This window comes from Protopterus annectens, chromosome 7.part1, assembly GCF_019279795.1.
Source record: "Protopterus annectens isolate FY-2018-M chromosome 7.part1, PAN1.0, whole genome shotgun sequence".
Classification (NCBI taxonomy): domain Eukaryota; kingdom Metazoa; phylum Chordata; order Ceratodontiformes; family Protopteridae; genus Protopterus; species Protopterus annectens.
In genome coordinates, this window is record NC_056740.1 from 497,492,781 (window position 1) to 497,514,982 (window position 22,202).

Sequence of the window (22,202 nt, forward strand, 5' to 3'; positions counted from 1 at the left end):
AAAAAATCACAATTGGTTGCACCATAGTTCACTCTAAAATGTGATACAGTAGTACTGGTATGACAATATAGTTCAATATGTAAAAACCTATTGAACCTGTATTTTAACTAAACAAGGTTTTTTAGCTGAATAAAATAAAGGGAATGAAAACACTTATCTATTATCACCGTGTCCTGGTTTTTGTGTACAGCAGTAGACTTTGCATTGTTTTTTGTCCTAATTCTTTTTATGCTAAAACATAAAAGATGCAGTAAATATAAGTGGAATGACCATAGATAGATGAAGTATGCTGGTCACTTTTGTTAGAGTAATCATATCCCTTTTTACAGCACATTATTTCGAATATCAACTGTCCACCTATAAAATATAACAGCATCAGAAAATGAGAAATGGAATGTTTATCATTTCATTGAGCCACTGTATATGGCAGAAGGGAAACATGGACACCAGACGGTCTCTAGAATAATCAGGTATCTACATTCTTTATTAGACTATGTGAAATTGAGTTTTTCTTTTTTCCTTTTGTTTTGCTTTGTAGAGAGGAATTCTGTGAAATTTTTCGGGCCAAAGAGAAGTCCACAGGAAAGACATACACTTGCAAGAAGTTCCTGAAAAAAGATGGCAGAAAGGTGCGAAAGGCAGCGAAAAATGAAATTATGATTCTCAAGATGTAAGTGTATTGATATAGTTATTTGTTTATGTCAGATCACTGATCATCAATGTATTCTGGTCCATTTTATTTTTCAGACAGAAAAAGGAAAATAATGCGGGAAGTGTGACATTTTATTTTTAAATTTCAAAAACATCAAAAAAAAGTTTGATCCTAGTTATACTTGTCTCATCATGTGATAGGGTTAAGGGACTGGGAAGTATTTCCCTATATACATAAAACTAAACCCCACTAGCTGTGGACATGCATGTTTCAGTATTTTTATGATATCATCAGCACAGCATAAGTGGACTGTTTTGGACAGTCCACTTATGCCGTGCTGATGATGTCATAAAAAGACTGAAACACGTATGTCCACAGGTAGTGGGGTTTGACTTTATTGGCCTGAATTTGTCCATCAATCAACTTAAAAAGAAGTAAGTCATTGGCATTCAGAACTACAATATAGCTGAAACACCTGGTGTCCTTAAGGGGTCAACATCCCATAATCCTCTTTCACAAGAGGTTTTAAGGAATCACACAGTGAAAACTGTAGCTTGGCTATGTTTTTCTTGTTGTTTTTTTCCAGTTGGATTGGATGTGTGTCCTGTTTCCTCTTTTATCTAGATACATAAAACTGGAAACAGAAAGCATTACTTTGAAATTTTGCTCGAGACGGTAACTGAGTACCCAGAATTACTGTCTTGTTTCCAGGCAGGTTGATGTTATGTGTTACTATTAAGGTGCATTGGGGGTAGTGTTATATGTTGCTTTTAAGGTGTCATTCTCTAAAAGATTTGTGGCACTGCAGATGCTCATTCAGGTTCAAGACACAGACACCTGTTATAATGCTGCAGTCCTGCATGATTATACAAGAGTCTATCATAAATGGGAGAAAATAAAGTGGAAAAGCATCCTGTGATGTAAACCTGTCTGTCCTGCCTGCTGGAGGGCATCTACCCAAACCTATTTATCCATGGAAATGAACAGTCCTATGGAGGAATACAAAGGAATCTTAATCTTTGGTATGTACTGATAATTACATGTGGAAGATGTTAAATGAATGCTACAAGATCTGAATCTGTGCATACTGACAGTTAGTTGATTCAAGCAACGGGCGGTTTCAGCTGTCCCCAGAGAAAATTAATAAAGTAGTGTGTGGGAAGAAGTAAAATAATCCACAATATCCAAACAAACTTATGTTCAGTTCATAAGGGCATACTGGCACAGTGGATAGTGCTGTCACCTCACAGCAAGAGGTTGCCTGGTTTGATTCTCGACTGGAGTGCCTTCTGTGTGGAGTCTGTATATCCACCCTGTGCTTGCATGGGTTTTCTCTGGGTGCTCTGGTTTCCTCTCACATTCCAAAGACATGCAGTATGTGGATTGGACAGTCTAAATTGGCCAGGCGTGTGGTGTGGAAGAACTACCACAGCAGGGCTAGTGACCCAGCAATGTAAACTTTGGTTCTAGATGATTGTCACTGTTGAAGTGACACCCTGACCCCATGTGCAAAAAGGGGTTGTGAATGGATGGATTATGTTCAGTTCAGCTACACAACCAAGGAAATCCTAAGGTTATATCTGTAACACTTAACCAGGTTAGTAAAAGAAGAGATTTTGTTTTTTAATATGTGGAAAGAAGTAATTAAATAGGCATTATAACCAAAGAAACATATATGCAGTTTAGTTGCATAATGACAGAAATCCCAGGATCATATTAGTGACATTTAACCAGATTCATAAGAGAAGAGATTGCCCTCATGCTTTTGTTTTAATTATATTGTGTCTGAATGAGTTAGTTACATTTGTATGTGACACTGATAAATAGTTTTTAAAGTACTGTGGAATTTTACCAGAGTTGTTTATTTGTTAGTAAGATAAGCCCACTGGACACAAGTGCCATTTATAGCAGTGACTTGTCCGCACTCTGTGGTAGGTGGTTTGCATGGGTGACACAGTCAGCAAATGGAAGATGAGGAAATGAATCACCCAAGCAGTACCTGCAAATGGTCACTTGTAATCAGTGTACTACTGCAGTAAACAAATATACAAAAAAGAAAAACAAAAGTCATGGAATATAGCAGTTGTTTTTTCTTAACATTAGAAAGTAGCATAAAACTTTCAGTTCAAATAATGCAAACAAACATGGCTGCCGCATTTTGTTAGGGAGTTGGATGGGGGATTTTAAGACAGGATACGCAGTGAAGCTCCAGATGACAAGTCTTCAGTCTGAGTGTTATGGAAGGGCAACACCTAGCTGCCAGCATTAGAAAAAATAAAATAAAATAATGTGCACTCAGGTCTATGGGCCTGTGTGCCTTTTCATGTCAAATGCATAAATTGTTTTTTGGGGCACTTTGAAATTAAATGGCACAAATCTGTTGATGCTACTTGCAGCTTTGGGTTGTTATTTGTGGTACTTGTGTATTCCAAGGTATTACTACTGAGAGTCTCTCTGACTTCTTTGGTGATTTGGACACTGTCTGACAGATGCCAAATGCTACCTAACATCTTGTGTATACGTAAAAAAAGGACAGCATGGGGTTCTAACCAAGCTCCACATATATATCTGAATTCCCTACCACTGCCTTGCGCTTCCTGTGATAAGGGAATTTATTTTTGTACAAGTTGTAACTGTAATACAATAACAGTTTTTGCACTGATACTAAGATGCATAACAAAATATAAGCAGAGGTGGCGGCAAGCTCTATGAACACTGTCAAGTTCTTGCACCAGAAATTATTTATATTAGTAAAGGAGACTAAATAAGAGAGTGACATGGCCAGATTATCTGCAAATAGTAGGGCACTGATAGCTGGAAAACCACATATTATGCTGTTATAAAACAGCTGGAAGCAGAATGGGGTACAATGCTAAATTAAGTAATACCTGGCAACTGAGAGAAGGAGTATTTTGTAGGATTATAGTTTTAGTTGTCAGACTTGTGACTTACTGGCCGACAAGACACTCTACTTTATAGATATACATTTATATGTGAGCGTATGTCATTTACTCGAACTGCAGTTCATATAATCGAACCACAATCCATTGCATCTTTGTGACATTGTATTCCCCTGTTCGTCCATCCATACCATTTTTGGTTAATGACAGTAAAATTGCCTATGTTACAGGCTCTTGTCGAATCCATACCGCTGATAACCAATATCTGTCCATGATGTAAGAGATGTATTTTACACTGAGAGAACACAGCCTTCTCCAGAGTATTGGATTTTGAATAAATACACAATCAATGCTGAGTGTTTTATGTAGCTGCAAAGCTGGTCATCTGTGACACTCTGATTACATTATTTCCACTCCGTTACTGTCTTCCACTCCACTGCCTTTCAAAGATTCAACAACTGCTAAGTGGTTTACAAATCAGATTGCTTTTGAATAATGACCTTTCTGCAGCTTGAGCTCAATAGAGAATTAGTGCTTTGGTCAAAAAATTAAAAAAAATATGTTTATTTTTTGTTGTTGTTTTTTACCAGGAAACTCGTATAAAATGGGATATAACAGAATGGAAAGAGAACTGTTTCAGTACGAAAACTTAGAGCACTATATTAAATTTGTATATTTCATAAAGGTTGTATTTATATTTAACCAAGTGTATTCCATTTTAAAAATAAAGCATAAACTGACTAGAAGCATATTCCAAGGTGCATAGCTGTAACTTTTGGGAAAGCGGATTGTGAAAACATGCAAACTATGTCAGTGTGTTCTTGCTCTCAGGAAGGTAGACTGGCAACAGAGACACAGAAACGTGTTTGAAGGTTATTATCAAAGCCAAAATTGATAAAAAAACTGCTACTACTCTCTAAGGAGATATCAAAAGCAGACATGAAGATATGGCTAAACTTAGAAACTCAAGGGTTCCTAGAAGGACAAGGAGAGAACTATGCCTGACCAAGAGGAAGGAGTTAGGAGGGACAGGTAGCACAAGAAACAGTGACAGAGCTGTAGCTAATGAAGACAGCCAGAACACGGCAGGAATTTCCTTAGAAATAAAAAGGGTCAGTAAGGGGGAGAGGCCACTACAAAACTGTGCACTTCTGCAAAATCTGTACAGTTCCAGATAAAAATAAAATCAAAAAAATAATAGTTATTTATTATTTTACTCATAACATTTATTTGATGGGTAAGTGATCAGATATAAAGTAGAAAATTTTCACTCACGATATCGGAAAACATCATGTACAGCAACCCTACCTACAATAACTGAATTCCATTAAGCCCTATTTGATGCACAAAATAATATGCATTAAATAACTACTACATCATTCAGTACATATTTGCTCAGAATTTGTGTGGTAACTCCAAAACCAAGTTGTGTTTAAAGGACAACAGCGGGATTCTATTATTAAATGCTCAAGTTTTCTGGCCTTTTTTTCCCTATTTATAGTCCCTGCTATGAATAAACAACAATACAGCATTTAAAATATTTTAAATCAAATGTATCTCTCTGCTAGAAAAGTACTTTACTGTACTGTGGTGGTTTGACTTTCAAAAATCTTTTATCCCACCCTGGAAAAGCTTGCTGCAGTCTCCAATTCATTGCTATGATATCTTAGCTACCCATACAGGAAGTAAACACTAAAACAAGGAAACAGTACATGAGTCAAGTCTCCTGCTGTAACCTGTCAAACACAGCAGGTAACAGCTCAAATTAGCCTTAGCATGAAGGGAGATGGGAGATGAGTCGAAGTAGTACAATTCAGGCTTCTCAAAAGACTGCAGTTTAACCATTCTAAAAAGAAGATGCAGTTAAAAGCACGTTGAAACTCTGTTCTGTGGCATTTGCACTGTTTGTGATGTTCTTCGTGTTTCACTGTTGCAGTCATTACATTTGGGTTATCTGCCTGCAGGTAGCCCTCAGCCGGCCTGAATATCAAAGTCTTGGATTCCTGTGTCGGATGCTGTCTCTTCTTCCATGACATCAGGTCATCAGGGGTATAAAACAGCAGCCAACACCATTACATTAGTCTTTCTGGCCGCGCGGTGCCCGAAGCAGAAGCAGTTCGCAAGTGCCGGTTGGCCAACTCCTGAAATTTTCATTTTCGAGTTTCAGAACCGAAGTCTTCAAAAAAGCTAAGTACCCCATCGGGGATCCTTTTTCTTGTTCTTAACCGATGTCATTAAAAGTTAACAATTGTATTACCTGTGGAAAGCAAATACCTCATAAAGATTTTAATTCGTACTGCATTCCATGCTTAGTCCCAGACCACGACGTCTCTCGCTGTCAGTTTTGTGCCTTATCCAAACCCCTGACTATTTGTCATTGGTTTCTTTTTGCATCAAATTATTTTGATACTCAGAAATGGCTTCGGTAAGCCATCCAACTACCGACATTCCGAAAAAACGTAAAGATAAAGATAGAGACAGACCGCATAGGTCCAAAGCTGCCAACAACGCTTCCGTTAAGCTAGTTGCCAGTTCGCCGGTACTCAGTGAGGTGCTTTCACAGCCCCTGATACCCACTACTTCAGATTCTCAGGCCTCTATTGAGACCCATTCAGAGTCCGGTATGCTGCGAGATGCTTCTTCAACTATGGAACCTGCGGATGTCTCTACCTTGGATGGGTCTCGGCTTCTGAGGGTGTATTCAGGCCTACTGACTTGCATTTCAAACCAACGCCATCTTCTTCTTCAAGGCCTAAAACTCGACCCATGCCTAGAAAACCGACATCCAAACCACATGGTCAGGCCCATATGCCTAAAAAACAAATCATAAGAATGGCTGAAGACCTTATTACTTTAATTAGGAGAAGCCAGCCTTCACTCTCTAAGAGACCTAGAACTGATTTTCTTTCTGATTCTTCTGATCAGGATTCTGAAATTTCTGTTTCTTCTGATTACCAGGATTTGCCCTTATCTACCTTTGAGGATTCTGATGCAGAGGATTCCATTCCCTCTCCTTCCCCTCCAGAAGATTTTTCTTTTGCTGAAACCTTGCACACTCTTAGGTAGCATTTCCGTTGGGAAAGTCAGGATTACTCTGACTCCAAAAAGAGGCTTAGGGAATTCTTACTCCTCCCTCAACACAGGCCTTTAGCTAAACCTCCTGTCCTGGACATTGTAGATGATGCCTTCTTGGAATCTAGACTGGCCCCAGACACTTTACCTCCAGCTCCCTGGAAGCCTGACAGGTATTACAGAGTACCTGACTCTCACAAGTTCTTCTTCAAGAATCCTACTATGGACCCAGAGACAATTTTCCAAGGACCTAAAGGCATTAAGGCTACTACTGCCAAAAACCCTACCCCCTCTGAAAGAGATTCCAGGGCCTTGGACAGATGGGGTAAGAAGGTATACACTTCTGCTACTTTGGCCATTAGGGCCTTAAACTGCCAGTTTCATATGTTAAAGTATCAGCAGCATATTATGGGACTACTTAAAACAGAAAATGATGATTCCTGACTGTGCTGAAAATAAAGAATTACAGGATTTAATGCATTCTGCTGAACAAGTTGGTAAGCATACCTTGCAATTTGGTTTTGACTCCTTAGAAGCATCTTGCAGGGCTGCTGTCACTGGGTCTGTACTTAGAAGGCATGCTTGGCTTAAGGAGCAAATTTTGCCAGATCATGTTAAAGCTAAATTACTGGATGCTCCCCTAAATCAAGACCACCTGTTTGGCAACAAAGCAGAAGAACTCCTTAAAAATATGGAGGAAAAAGCTAAATCTATGCAAACTGTTAAAGATTTCCTGCAAGTACAGCCTCCTAGATTTAGCAGGCATTGGCCTTCTAAGAATTGGTCCTTTCCTGTCTCTTCCAGGCCTTCTCAGTCCAAACCCAGGAACAGCAGACCACCTAGGCTGCAGTCTCAAGGTACTCACAGGCCTAAGCAGTGGGGGGCTCCCACTTCCAAAGCTGGAAGTAGTAAGACACCCCCCTATGGAAAAATGTCACAATGACTTAACCTTAACCTTAAACCTTCCAAGCCCTGCTCAACTGCCTGCTCCCTTAGGGGGAAAGATCGACCCTGCATGCAAAAAACTAGGAACTCATTACCCAGGACAAATGGGTTTTAAATATAGTTTTCCAAGGATACCAATTCCACTTCCACACCTTACCAACCCCAAATGGTTGGCCAGACATACCCCCAAATCAGTGGGCAGAGGTTCAACAGCAGGTTCTCTCTCTTCTAAGTATTAGGACTATTCATCCTGTCCCAACAGAAGACAGAGGACAAGGTTTTTACTCAAGACTTTTCCTGGTGCCCAGAAAAGACAGCTCCTGGCAGCCTATCCTGAACTTCTGTATTCTAAACACCTTTTTGGTAATCCCAAAATTCAAAATGCTAACACTTCAACAGCTGCTTCCTATGCTAGGCAAAGATGCCTGGTTGGCAACCTTAGACTTAAAGGAAGCCTACCTACACATTCCAATAAGGGAATCTTGCAGGAAATACCTAAGCTTCAGAGCAGGCTCCATGCATTATCAGTTCTCTGCACTTCCCTTTGGCTTATCTACTGCGCCCAGGGTATTCACAAAGTGTCTAGCTCCAGTCATTGCATTTTGCAGGCAAAGAAATATTCAAATATACCCATACCTGGACGATTGTCTAATTCAGGCAGAAAGCCAGGACATGCTACTAAAACATCTGACATTTGTAAAGAAACTTCTAACCTCACTGGGGTACACCATCAATGAAAAGAAACCTCATCTAGTACCCTGCCAACAAATTGTATTCCTGGGAGCAAGCGTGAACACAACTTCCCAGATGGCTTACCTCACGCCAGAGAAACAAGTTTATTTGACAGCCTACATCAAACTACTGGCCCCAAAGACCCAGCTATCTGCAAGGAAAATCCTGCAAGCCCTGGGGTTTGTGGCCTCTTGCATTCTACTAATTCCATATGCAAGACTGCATATGAGGAAACTACAATGATATCTAAAAAGCCTATGGTGTCAACATTCTCAGGACCTGGAATCAATGATTCCTATCATTCCTTGTATAAAGACAGAGTTCCTTTGGTCGGCAGAGGCCTGCTACCACAACAAGGGGGTCCCATTCACTCTACCCCCTGCCGCCCAAACCCTAACAACAGATGCATCAAACTATGCATGGGGGGCTCACTTGGCAGTGCAGTGCATTCAGGGCTAATGGAACCAGAGTCAGATGCACTTGAATATCAATTAAAAAAAATATGTTAGCTGTACAGAATTCCCTGACAGCCTTCAAGGACCACATTCTCCCAGGACAATTATTGGTAAAGACAGACAACACCACTGTTATGTGGTACATAAACAAGCAGGGGCAAACCCACTTGTACCCTCTCTGCAGACCAGCCATGGCTCTGTGGAACACAGCCTTGAGCTACCAAGTGCACCTACAAGCTCAATTCCTACCAGGCAAGCTAAAGTCCCTGGCAGATGACCTAAGCAGAAATCTAATGGACCCACACAAGTGGAAACTGGAACCAAAGATATTCAACCTTTTGGGAAACAAATGGGGGAATCCAGAGATAGACATGTTTACCTCCCTTCAGAACTACCAATTGGGCAAATTCTGTGCAAGGACTTCCCACAGTCAATCTTGGAAAGTGGATGCCCTGGCCTTCACCTGGGAAAGCCTCTCAGATTATGCTTTTCCCCCTCTGCCTCTCCTCTTGAAAGTTCTGCTAAACATCAAACAGGACAAACCAAGGACAATACTGATTACACCAGACTGGCCATGCCAACACTGGTACCCCCTCTTGCGCAGTATGTCACTGCTGGAACCATGGCACCTGCCTCAGACCCCTTTCCTGCTGTCCCAGCAGGAGGGCCAGATTCTACACCCTCAACTTCAAACCCTGAACCTCCAAGCCTGGCTAATTCCTTGAGCTCTCCAATAACATCCCTCAGTAAGCAGGTGCTAGACGTCATTCTGGAGGCAAGGAGGCCTAGTACTAGAAAATCCTATGCTGAAAAGTGGAAAAGATACTGTTCCTGGAGCCAGACTCAGAGGATGGGCACAACGGTGCCCATCCTACCGCATATTCTTCAGTACTTAACAGAGATGCCCCGCAAGGGCCTTTCCTTCTCAGCAATTAAAATTCATGTCTCTGTCATTTCAGCTCATTATAATACTGAACCACCACTCTTCTCTCACCCCCTTGCTAAAGCAATTTCTCAGAAGGGCCAAAAATTTAAGACCACCCAGGAGAGCCCCTACTCCAGCCTGGGACCATAACTTTGTATTGGAAAAGCTCACTCTACCCCCTTTTGAGCCAGCTGCAACTGCAGAGTTGAAAATCCTTTCTTGGAAAACAGCCTTCCTTCTAGCCATCACTTCAGCAAGAAGAGTGTCTGAATTACAGGCCATCATGGCAGTGGAGCCATTCATCATCTTCCATGCAGACAGGGTGTCCCTCAGGACCAATCCTTCCTTTATGCCCAAGGTGGTATCTAGTGTGGCCCTTAATCAGTCCATTCATTTGACTACTTTTTTTTCCCAAAGCCACAAAACAAAGGAGAATGAATACTGTACTCTTTGGACGTGCATAGGCAACTTAAATTTTATTTGGACAGGACTAAGCCTCTCAGAAAATCTGAACAGCTGCTAGTTGGCTTTGCTGCAGGGGCAGAGGGGAAGGCCATTTCAAAGCAAACCATTTCTAAGTGGATAGCCCATTGCATTAATTTCTGCTATAAGCACCATGGAAAACCTACTCCACAGTGGATAAGATCACATTCCACCAGGGCTGCATCTACCTCTACAGTCTTTCTCAGAGGTGTCCCTACCAGGGACATCCTAGAAGCTGCTACCTGGAGCTCTGTACATACCTTCGCCAAGCATTGCCACATGCCTATTTTTTCTAAATCCAGAGCTGGTTTTGCCACTGCAGTTTTGCAGGGCTTAATAGCTGGTCCTAATGCTCTCTAACTTCCTCCTCCCTTCCTTAGCTTTGGGAATCAACCCAAATGTAATGACTGCAACAGTGAAACATGAAGAACATAGTACAGTTGTGTATACTTACCATAAATGCAGATGTTCGAGTGTATTCACTGTTGCAGTCCTGGTTACCCTCCCTCCAGCCCCCTGACTTCTCTTGGCTATACCTTTCTTCTTGTTTAGTGTATTTCAGCTTTCTGGTGCATTTGCTTTTTGTTGGAGGTATATCCTAACATATAATTGCTTTCCATTATGGGGGCACCTGACATCTGGGGCAAGAAAAACTGATGTAATGGCATCGGCTGCATGTTTTATAGCCCTGATGACCTGACGTCATGGAAGAAGAGACAGCATCCGATGCAGAAATCCAAGACTTTGATATTCAGGCCGGCTGAGGGCTACCTGCAGGCAGATAACCCAAATGTAATGACTGCAACAGTGAATACACTCGAAATTCTACATTTATGGTAAGTGTACACAACACTCGAACATCTGCATTTATGGTAAGTGTACACAACTGTACTTTTTAAGTAGTCATTGAATGGCATGAAATGTTACTTAAAACTAACTGAAAGACAGCAATGTATAAATGTAAAATCAGTACAGTGACAGCAGCTTTAGGAAGAAAGAGGTCTGCGTGACGGAATTTTCTACAGACAAGCACTGTGTTATGGGATACCTAGAGGCAGACTAAGCAATGAGGATCACTTCAAGATGTTAGACCCCATGTAGTCAGACTCAGAAATTACATATAAAAATATTAAAAAGCCTGTAAATAGTATAGGAAACACCAAACTATGATGAAATAAACATGTATATTGAGTCTGTATGTGTGGTTCTACTTTAAGTGCTTTCTACTTAACACCCACAGACTTTTTTAGAACCTAAACCACCTTAGGCAAAGTACATTTTTTTTTAAATGCTGATCAGAACCAAAACCACAAGTTCATTTGAATTTAAAAAATACAGTTTGTTTCTTGGAATCATAAAATAAGTTCTTATAGCAATGACCCACGACTGGGTGTGGGTAATGCTGGATTTACCCACAGTTGGTGTGGAAACAAAGCCAACCATGGGTAAATCCAGCATTACCCACACCTAGCCATGGGCTATTCCTATTATACAATGACGTTATTTAAGAAAGAAGTTACTTACTTTTCTTAAATAATGTCCTTGTATAATGGTGGCGTGCTGCTCTTCCACATTTTCCCTGGTATCCTGTAGCCTTCCTGATGTACTGCTCCTGGGTATGAGACTTACATGCCCACACTTATCTAGTACATCAGTGTTGTGTAAAGGAAGCAATGGAGGGAAGGAAGATCTCCATTGCTTTTTTGTTTTGTTTTTAATTAAAACAATGAAATCTGGAGATTTCCAATGAACGGGAGAGATGGGAGAGAGAGAAAATATAAGGGTAATCAGGTACATTTTTCTAGTTTTGTTTAATGTACCTGACTATCCTTGTATTTATCTCTGTCCCATCTCTCTTGTTCATTTTAAGTCTGCAGTTTTTGTAAGTTTATTTTTTTTTAAATGAAAGAAAAGTAACGTAAACTTTTAATAGCATATATTAATGGAAGAAAGTCTGGGTGATCAGAGTTGTTTTCTTTGGTAGATGTTCGATTTACAATGAGCACACTGGTTTGGCTGACCAATCAGCGTGCTCATTTTTGAATGTTAATGGCCAGTCACTGTATAATTTGGATTAACACAACAAACTTTATTCTCTTGTATTTCCTGACCTAGATCAGCTGCCATGGTGTATCTGTTTTTTGTTTTTTTTCTGTTGGTTCTGAGTGTGCTGGTTGGTGGTTTGAACCATTTTCTTTCCAGTTGATTCAAATGTCCATGGCTTTGCTGCAGTTTTGTCATGGAGTTTTTATTATTTTAAGTTTTCAACCACTAAAGGACTTTGGATTAATTTCAAGATATAACAAATACTAATTTGGCCATGAGGTCTATATACCTACAAGATTTCAAGGATTATGGAATATAGAAAAACTAAGGATTTAAAGGATTGCAGCAATTGCATCATTTTAAGAGAGAAGACATAAAACAGAATGGAAGATCTAAGTTGTCTGACTGCATTTGTTATGAAAATCCAGCCTTCAGAGGAATACTGTGGCATGCTGGAGCATTTTTATTGCCTGTCACAATGAGGAGAATAGAAAGCGCAGTTGTGTAACTTGAACTTACCATAACAATAGATGTTTGGATGATTACTGCTGCAGTAGCTTTAGCTATATGGGTTATATCCTGCCAAGGATATAACAGAGGGCCAGCTTCTAAAGCGTCAGAGGTACCTTCCATGCATTCACACTGTCAAGCAGCTTGATATGAGCTGACTAAAAGACAAATTTGGCTGCAAAGCCCTTCAGAGCATTCCTACCAGCAGAGACAGGGAGGCTAAGCCCTGAAAGGACAATGCTAGAAATAACAGAAAATAAATGTCCACACCCTGGCCCACCAAAAAACAAGAAGGATGGAGAGAGGGAGTGGCCTGCAGCAGAGGTCATTCAAACATCTACTATTATGGTAAGTTCAACTAACACAACTGTACTATGTTCTTTATATTGATCACTGCTGCAGTAGTCTTAGCTATATGGGTAGATTACCATAGCTACTATATTTGGGAGATGAGAGGAGAAGGGACCAGGAGCCCATGGAGAATGGTCTTAGCAAAGCTTGATCTAGACCTAGAGAAGGAATCAAGGTTAAAGTGCTTTCAAAAAGTATGTACAGAGGACCAAGTGGCAGATTCCAGAATTCATCTAGAATGCAGCACTTTTCAAAAAGTCATAGAGTGGGCCTTGACCCTGCCTGGAATAAATTTGTCATGATGAGTATAACAAAAGGTAACAGTCTTAGAAAAACATTTTGGAAATAGTCTTTATTGAAACAGGCTGTCCCTTCTTACCTTCACCAGAAATGAACAATTGATCCGAAGATCTTAAAGGTTTATTTCTATCAAGATAGTACCTGAGTTGTCTGTGGACATCCAAGGTAAGAAGCATCTTTCCTCCCTCATTTTTAGGTTCAGGAAAGAAAACTGGGAGATGGATAGTTTGGTTTAAAGGAAACTCGGATACCGGGTCTATATTAGAAGATCGAAGTTTCAAAACGTATCTGATATGGTCGACACCATATGATCAAAGTCTTGAAACTTCGAATCTTTTAACAGAGATCGCCTTATAGCATGGAAAGGGAAGATTTCCCTTTTCTGTATTGTAATGTGATCTCGGAGTTGTTATATTTATGTAGCGGGGGTGTGGGGTTGCAGGGGGGCTTGCCCCACCTGCTTAGAGCATTTAAATGGTTTGTTTTTGTAGGTTGTTGTGTTTTATTGCATTTTCAATGTTTCAAGACTTCGATTATATGGTGTCGACCATATTAGATTCGAAGTTTTGAAACTTCAATAATGTAATATAGCCCTCGGATACCACTTTAGGCAGAAAAGAAGGATTAGTTCTCAAATAAACCCTGTTCTTGTGGAAAATAAGGAAGGGTTGGCTCACCATAAGAGCTTGCAATTCAGATACCTTTCTTGCAGAGGCTAACGCAATTAGTGAAACTGTTTTCCATATTGAGAATCTCAAGTTACCCAGATTAGTAGTCTGGTTCAACTGGAGCAAGCGTTAGTTTCTTTAATACAAACTTAAGATCCCAAGGAGGGGCCACTGGTTTACTTGGAGTTCTTTTATGCAAAACCCCTTTCAAGAATATTTTGACATGTGACTGCCTGAAAGAGGAGGATCCATCAGGGAAATGGCCAATAAATGAACCTTGACAGAGGAATAAGAAAGGTCACAGGATAGGAACTCACAGAAATATCGTAAGAGCAGAGAAAAACTAGCCCTAGATGGGAGCTTATTATGTTGTTGGCGCCAAAAGAAAACCTTTTCCATTTGTTAATATACAATTTTATAGTAGCAGACTTTCTTGTCTGCATTAGTACCTGCTACACATCCTCAGAAAACAGGTGCATAAAAGGAGTTAAGACCCTATCATCCAGACAGTCAGTTGAAGACGATTGATGTCAGGGCGTATCAGACACAACTGTTCTTGCGTGACTAGATCCATTCTGTGAGGAAGCCTGTGGGAATTGCTCCTGACCATTTCCAACAGAAGGGAGAACCATGACCAGAAGGAGGTGACCACAATGATCTTGGGGGCTTCCTTCGTATTCTTCAGATGTACTGTGGACATTAGTGGGTAAAACTGCTCCCAAAGCACAGTCCAAAGCATCTGCGGTGACTGAGAAGGAGAGGGGAGACCTGGATTTAAGGGTACCTCACGTCTCCATCAAGTGATTTCTCTTCTGACAAACCCCATTATTGGGATCTGAAAAGATAAAGGGTGTTGATACTGGGGCTAAAGAGATTTGAGAAACCACTGCATCTTTCTCATGTGGAGAATCATAGATGCCATGAGATTCAAAATCCTGAAGTATTCCCTCACAGTGACCAAAGTCTGAGTGGAAAATCTTAGATAGATCAAAATAAACATTTATTTTTGTCTGTGTAAGAAAAGCTCTTTGAACTAAGGTGTCTAGTTGACACCCCAGGAACACAGCTCTATGTGAATGAGTCACAAAAGATTTTTGAATGTTTTCTTGAAATCCCAGCTTGTGCAAGAGATCTCTCACCAAAGACAGAGATTCCTGACTCTGCAAAGATAAGCAAATCATCTAAATACTGAAATATATTGATAGCCTGTAGCCTGCAATGAGCTATAACTGGAGCTAGACACTGTGTGAACACTCTTGGTGCAGTAGATAGTTCAAAGGGTAAGGCAGACAGCCATAACGTCATCCAGACACTCAAAACTTTACGAAACAGCTGAAGTCTGGATGAATAGGGATGAGATGATAAGCACCTTTTAAGTCTAGTATAACCAGGAAACTTGATAGAGGAAGAAGAAGCAACATGTTGTCCCACAATATCGTTTTGAATTTGGGCACCATCACAAAATAGTTTAGGAAAGAAAGATCCAGAATTGATCGCCAATCATTTTCTGTCTTTGGGATTAGGAATATCCTCAAATAAAACCTCTTAACCATCTGGGAAGGAGGAATTGGTTCTATCACTTCTTAGGACACCATGTGATGAAGAATAGGAGGACACAAAAGAGTCTGATCTGCAGGATAATGAATGACCCCCTTGAAAGGAGGAATTTCCTCCCACTGCCATCTGTAACCCTGATGAATGATTTTCAGAACCCATTTGTCTGAAACAATCCCTTACCAAAAAGAAAACTTCAGATTCAGACTTTCTGGAAAAGAAAAGGGGGCAAGGTGGGAGGGGACCACAAGGTCTCTTGAACAGCCATTCAAACTTGTTGTACTTTCCTTGGTTTTGGGAGGTGTGAGACTTTATTTTGGAACCTCCTTGCCACTTCTTCTGAAACATCTGTTTACCTGAGTTCTTGAGACTGTTTATTCTGTTTTTTGCCAACATTGGATAAGGAGAGAGAAAATCTCTTGGACAATTTGGAAAAGGAGGGCTGAAAATCTTAGAGATTTCCTAGATCCACCTGCCCCTTTCATCACCCTTTTTGATCAACCCCCCCTGCAGCAGAGAAGCCAAACATGAAATCCTTATCCAAGGGGAAATTTAAAATCTCATTTTTTACATCATCTGGGAGGTTGTGAGAATTCAGCCAAGCACACCTACTTAAAATAGTACCAGAGACCATAGCCCTGGAAGACATATCAACAGAGTCTCACACGCACACACCCTGCAAACAATGAGTAGTGATCTGTGCAATAGAAAAAAACTAAGCTATTTAAAGTATATTTTTCTTCACAAGACGAAACTGCAAATAAAACATTCCTCATACTTTCACAATGTGTCAGAATAAACTTATCATATGAGCCTGACAATTTCAATTTCTGAAATTCAAAGTTGCAGAGGTATACACTTTTTTCCCATACCTGTCAGTAATTTTCCTGCCCTTATTAGAAAGAGTAGGACTGGAATTAACTAAGCGCTTAGCAGCGAAGAGTCAACTAAGTCTATAGATGCTGGTTCAGGTCTGGAAATAATGTATAAAAATTTTCAAAGACAGAGGAACTTTATACATCCTGTCTGCCTTTGTAGGGACAGCTGGCTGACTGTCAGGAAAATTGCAGGCAAAAATGCACACACATCCTCTAAAACAAACAGGACAAGAGGAATGGGTATAGGTTCTGGAAAATCCTTCTGTGACAACATATAGTATTTTCTGAGGGACTGTGAAATCTCAGTGTTGTCCCATTGAAAACACTGAGACATTCTAGCAATAGTCTCAGAGAGAGAGATAACCCCACATGGTGAAACAAAAAGTGAGCTCTGTTCTGAGTGTGAATCAGAAATCTGAGGACAAAACCCTGCATCCATCCCTGCATCTTGTTTAGATTCAGAATCTTGAATCTCTTCAAGAAAGGAGGCATCCCTCTTTCTTTTACTGGATACTGCTCCACAAGAAGGATCAATGGCCTGAATCAAACCCTGAGCCAGTCCTAGTCAAATAATCCTATCCAAATACGTTTGATGAATAATAGGACTGGAAGATACACACTTGGTTTTCAGTTTCTTTTTGACAGGAAAAATGGGGCCAACCATGTTACTAAAGGCAACTGATGCTTCCTCATAGATGGGCACACCATTCTGACACAACAGGGAAACATTCACTGTTCCCTCTCCCAGGAATGACAAGAGTGGCTCTCCCTTGCCCACTGAGGGGACTCCAACAGCTGCAGAGGACATGGCTAACCCCTGGTCCATAATGTCTGTAGGTTCTACACCAGAGGGATCTGGATAAAAGATAAGTGGTCTGAGGTACAACAAATGGCCACATTAGAGTCACCCACTTGTGGCTGAGGAAAATTCCTAGCCCGTTGTGTTGGCAAGGGCTGTGAGCTATGAGACTTGTGATTATTCCATGTTCAATGACAACACCAATACTATAGACGGTGTAACTGTGACAATAAAGACAATCATGGAACATATAACAATTGCTGGAGTGTCTAGACCACCAAAGTCAAGTGCAGATGACCTAGAGGAATTCATACATTTCTTACATGAAACACAGGAGGGAAGAACAGTATTAGCTGGGGAATTAAATTTACCAGAAACAGGCTGAATAATATTGATTCGACAACGTTAGTAAGGAAATTATTCAGAGTATATTCAGGAACAACAAATGCTTCAGATTGTAAAAAAACCTACCAGGGGACGGAACATACTAGATATTGTTTGTGTTCCCAAAGAAATTAATATAACTTCAAGTCAAGTTTTACCACCACTGATGTGCAGTGATCATGGGGTTATTAAGGTTAATTTGTCACTAGATAATTCTGCCAAACTGAAATATAAGCCAATGCACAGAAGGTTAATTACAGATTATATGGAAGCAAAACAGTTACTATATAAAACTAACTGGAGTGAGGTGTTCAGTGGAAAAACTGCAGATGGAATGTGGAAAGTTTTGAAAGAGAAATTGTTTGGGTGCAAAAAAGTCAAAAAATTTTAACATCAGGATCTAGGCATACAACATCAGGGGGATATATTTCGATAAGAACAAGATATCTGATAAATGTTAAAGACAAAAAAATATAAGAAATGGAAGAGAGGTCAAACTACAACTTTGAAAACTGAAATAAACAAGCTGGACAAACAGATTAAGCATAGTGTGAGGCAAGATCAAGACAATTTTGAAGAAAATTTATATAAACGTATTGAGCATACTTGGAAACCATTTTATAGATACATAAGATGTCGAAGGAGTAAAGACACACAAATTGATAAACTGTGTGCAGATTCTAAAATGTATTCTCAGACACAACAGATTATAGATATATCTACAAAATTTTATGCAAAACAGTTTGGCTCCACAAAAGGGGTGATAAGTTGTTCTAGTGGCATGCAGGTAACCCCAGATACTGGAATCAAATTAGACCATATTGAAAAAGAACTGTGCAGACTGGATCCAAACAAAGTGCAGGGAGGAGACAGAATTAGTAACAATGACCTGAGAACACTTCAGCAAGAATTTATGGTACCATTATAAATATTATTCACTAGGTCGTATAAATATGGGGAGATTCCTCAAGATTGGAGACATGCACTTATTAAACCTGTCTTTAAGGGAAGGGGGAGTAAGACAAACCCAGAACCATACAGACCCTTAAATCTACTTTCATGTTGTGGAAAATTAATGGAGAAGGTAATATTGGATAAGTTATTGTCAGAACTGGATAGGTCGGGATTAGAAACCATATATCAGCATGGATATGTTGTAAATAGATCTATTACCACCTGTGACATGGTGTTCTATAACAATATAATAACAGCTATGAACGAAAAATTGTGCTGTGATGTAATTTACATAGACCTAACTTCAGCATTTAACAGGGTAATACGCAAAACACTGATCAATAAATTAGTACAACTAGGTATTGATCTATTCTTGATAAGATGGATAGCTGCATGGCTTACAAGTAGGACACATCAAGTGTCATACAGCAACTGGGCAGGTGAAATCCTGGTTTACAGTCAGGGTGTCCCACAGGGCTCTGTCCTAGGCCCTTACTTGTTCAGATTGTATCTTTCAGACCTAACCTTTTCATCTGAGGTGTTATACAGTCTATATGCAGATGACCTGAAATTGGGTAACCTGATTACATGTGTTACAGATAAGGCATGTCTGCAAAATAACTTGATTAAATTGACCATTTGGGCACAGGAGAATAACATACTGATAAATACATCAAAAACTAAACATATGAGACTTGGGAGATATAAACTGAAAGGTGAATATTTAGTACAACACACAGTGATTGAAACTGTAGACTCATTTAAGGAACTGAGTATATGGGTAGATTCACCTTTGAGTTTTTATAGTCATCAACCAATTGGTTAATGATAGTTTTAGAATTGTAGGTTGTAGAAAAAGATTTATAAAGTCTAGGAAATTAAAAATAATGAAGTAATTCTTTGTTAGTTACATTAGACCCAAACTTGAGTATGGGATAGCAATATGGATACCCTATAGGAAAACAATTATGAGTAAACTGGAAAGAGTACAGTGGAAATATATCAAGGGCATCCATGGATGTGAAAATCTAAGTTATTATGAAAGACTGAAATATCTGAACTTGTACAGGGTCTCTTATAGATATTTAAAATGAGATCTTATTCAGGTATATAGGGCATTTAGGGACAACTACCTCTGGGAATGTTTGGGGTTATCAACAAGTACTAGAGAATCATCAGATGACCAATGTAGAAGGTTCTATAGGAATGAGAAGTGCACTGATTGGTTCTCTGAGAGACCAGCTGATGCATGGAACAGACTACCAAATTACATTAAAGCAAGTACTAGTTTAGATATTTTTAAGAACAGCCTGGGCATTTATTATGGGAACAAGTGTTTTGGTATACTGGCAAGCTACAAGGGCTTTAATGCCCGTGCTTGAAATATTTGTATGTATGTATGTAAGGGCTGTTTTCTTAACTTTTTTCTTTTTGTAGCTGGAAGAAGGATCAACCATGGGACTAACTGAAAATGGTGCCTCTATCCTGGGAAAAACAAGCAACACATGCCAGTAAAACTATCAGTCCACAAAAGTTACTTTTTCTACAAAAAACACAGTAAAAAGCATTTTCAAACACTATGGCAGCCCCACAATGAAAAATTAAATACAATTTCTACACAGACAGATAGATATACAACACTACTTTTAAACTGACACAAACAATGAGTGCTCCATTTAAAAGTACATTACAGTCTCAAGGCAATCCATTAAACACAACATTCTTAGCTTTAAAATAACTTTCCTGAAGAGGAAGTTAATAAAACATCAGTAAAAAATAAGAAAATGGAAGTTTTTTCCCCAAAGGGAACTTATCTGCCCAGCTAAGGAAAGCACAAGCCGACCGTTAAGCCTCTCAAGATTCAGAGGAGCATACTGTTCGACAGCAGAACCACACTAAAGGGCTTTGTGCCCAAACTTGTTTGCCCAAACTGAAACTCAGCTCAGCTTGAACTGATTGACAGTTTGGACACATGGAGGGTGCACTGAAGTTTTGGAGGCTGGCCATTATATCATTGGTAGGATATAATCCATTTAGCTAAAGCTACTGCAACAGTGATCAATATGAAGAACATCAGAGCTGTATTTCTTCCTGAGTATGGATCTTGGATCTACAATGATCAGTCTTATGAATCCTGAGAAACCTCATGAAAAGATGTAACTGGTATACTTATTGCAAAATCATTTTAATTCAGCATAATAAAATAGATGAACAAGTTTATGGATACAATTTTGAGTCTTGTAAGGGGAAGTCTTGCTGAATCAATGAGTCAATATGTTGCTGAAATGAGAGAATGATCCCAATTATGTGCTAACAATGAAATGGATGTTGAGAAACACGTGTGTGTGGATTTAATTTAATGATGAATGCATACAGATAAGACTGTAATCAGAAAGTAAATTAAGTTATGAAAATGCATCAAGTGCTGCTTTCGCTTTCACATTACAAACAGAATTAAAGATTAGTAGGCAAGACCAGCTGCTGTGGCATTTAATGGATTACAGAAACAAAAATGTAGGGGTATAATCTCAAGAGTAGGAATTGCAGTAGTTAATACATGCTACTGCTGTGATGTTCATCGTGCATACAGCTGCAGTCATAACAGATGGGTTCTCCTGCCGTCAGGCGGGTCCTCGGTCGGCCGAATACAGTTTTTCAGTATAGGCTTAAAAATGCCATGCATTTTGCAGAACTGGAAACATTACAGGAGTCTGTTAAATGCAATAAAGATATTTTAAGAAACCATATATTTAAGGAACACACACACATGCACACTAAACATAAAAATGTATTTGGTATCTTGTAGTGAGTTATATTAATGTTTTAAAGAACATGGACATCCCGAGGATTTATTAAATAAATATTAAAATTTTTAGATATAATTTTTAGCTATTAGTTTGTACATTATACACATTCAAACAGGTATTCCTGGTGCTGAAATGCTTACTGATAGGTTAATGGAGTTTATGCGTTTTACTTCTATATACAGTACAGCTGGCAGACAGGTAAAATGCATTATTAAAATAAATGTAAACTCTGCTCTGTTAAAGAGGTATTCCTGAAGTAGTGGGCCTGTGTCAACTGATCTCTCACAAACATGGCAGAAACATCAAAGAAATTACCTTTAGTTGTTAAGGGGGCATTACCCATAGAAGAGACACGTTTTAATACCATGGTAGGGGCATTTGTTTTGTTGGCATAGAAACAAAATGCATTTAGGTAAATGGACTGTAAAGATGTGTATTAAGTAGGATTATATTAACTGTGGGTCCAAATGGGTGATTTATATAGCTACATGTACCTTTGTCATTTCTTTTATGTGAAAAAGACTAAATGATTTTATACAGCAGTTGTTTGAGAACATCTGAAAGATATTCAAAACTAAAATTTTAGTAGTGCTTTACATACATATGCATTTTAAAGAAGCACACAATGTTTCCATCAAGCTTCAAGTTCAAGAATTTGTCTTTCACCTTTTAGCAGTGATTTTATACATTTTGTTTTTAAGAAAAAAAATGTTTGGCAGCAGATATAGTTAGAAGTTTGGTCAGAGAAAAAGGCTGAATGCAGTGTTTTCAGTAAAGCCATAGTTTA

The 22,202-nt window shown here is 39.3% G+C and overlaps 1 protein-coding gene across 1 annotated transcript in view; it reads left to right on the plus strand.

Moving 5' to 3' along the window:
* Positions 1-22,202, plus strand: part of CAMKV (CaM kinase like vesicle associated) — a 1,209,710-nt gene that overhangs the window by 486,232 nt on the left and 701,276 nt on the right. The window contains exon 3 of the mRNA XM_044078939.1: positions 539-670. Coding sequence (XP_043934874.1) covers positions 539-670 — 132 coding nt within the window. The remainder of the gene's footprint in view (positions 1-538; positions 671-22,202) is intronic.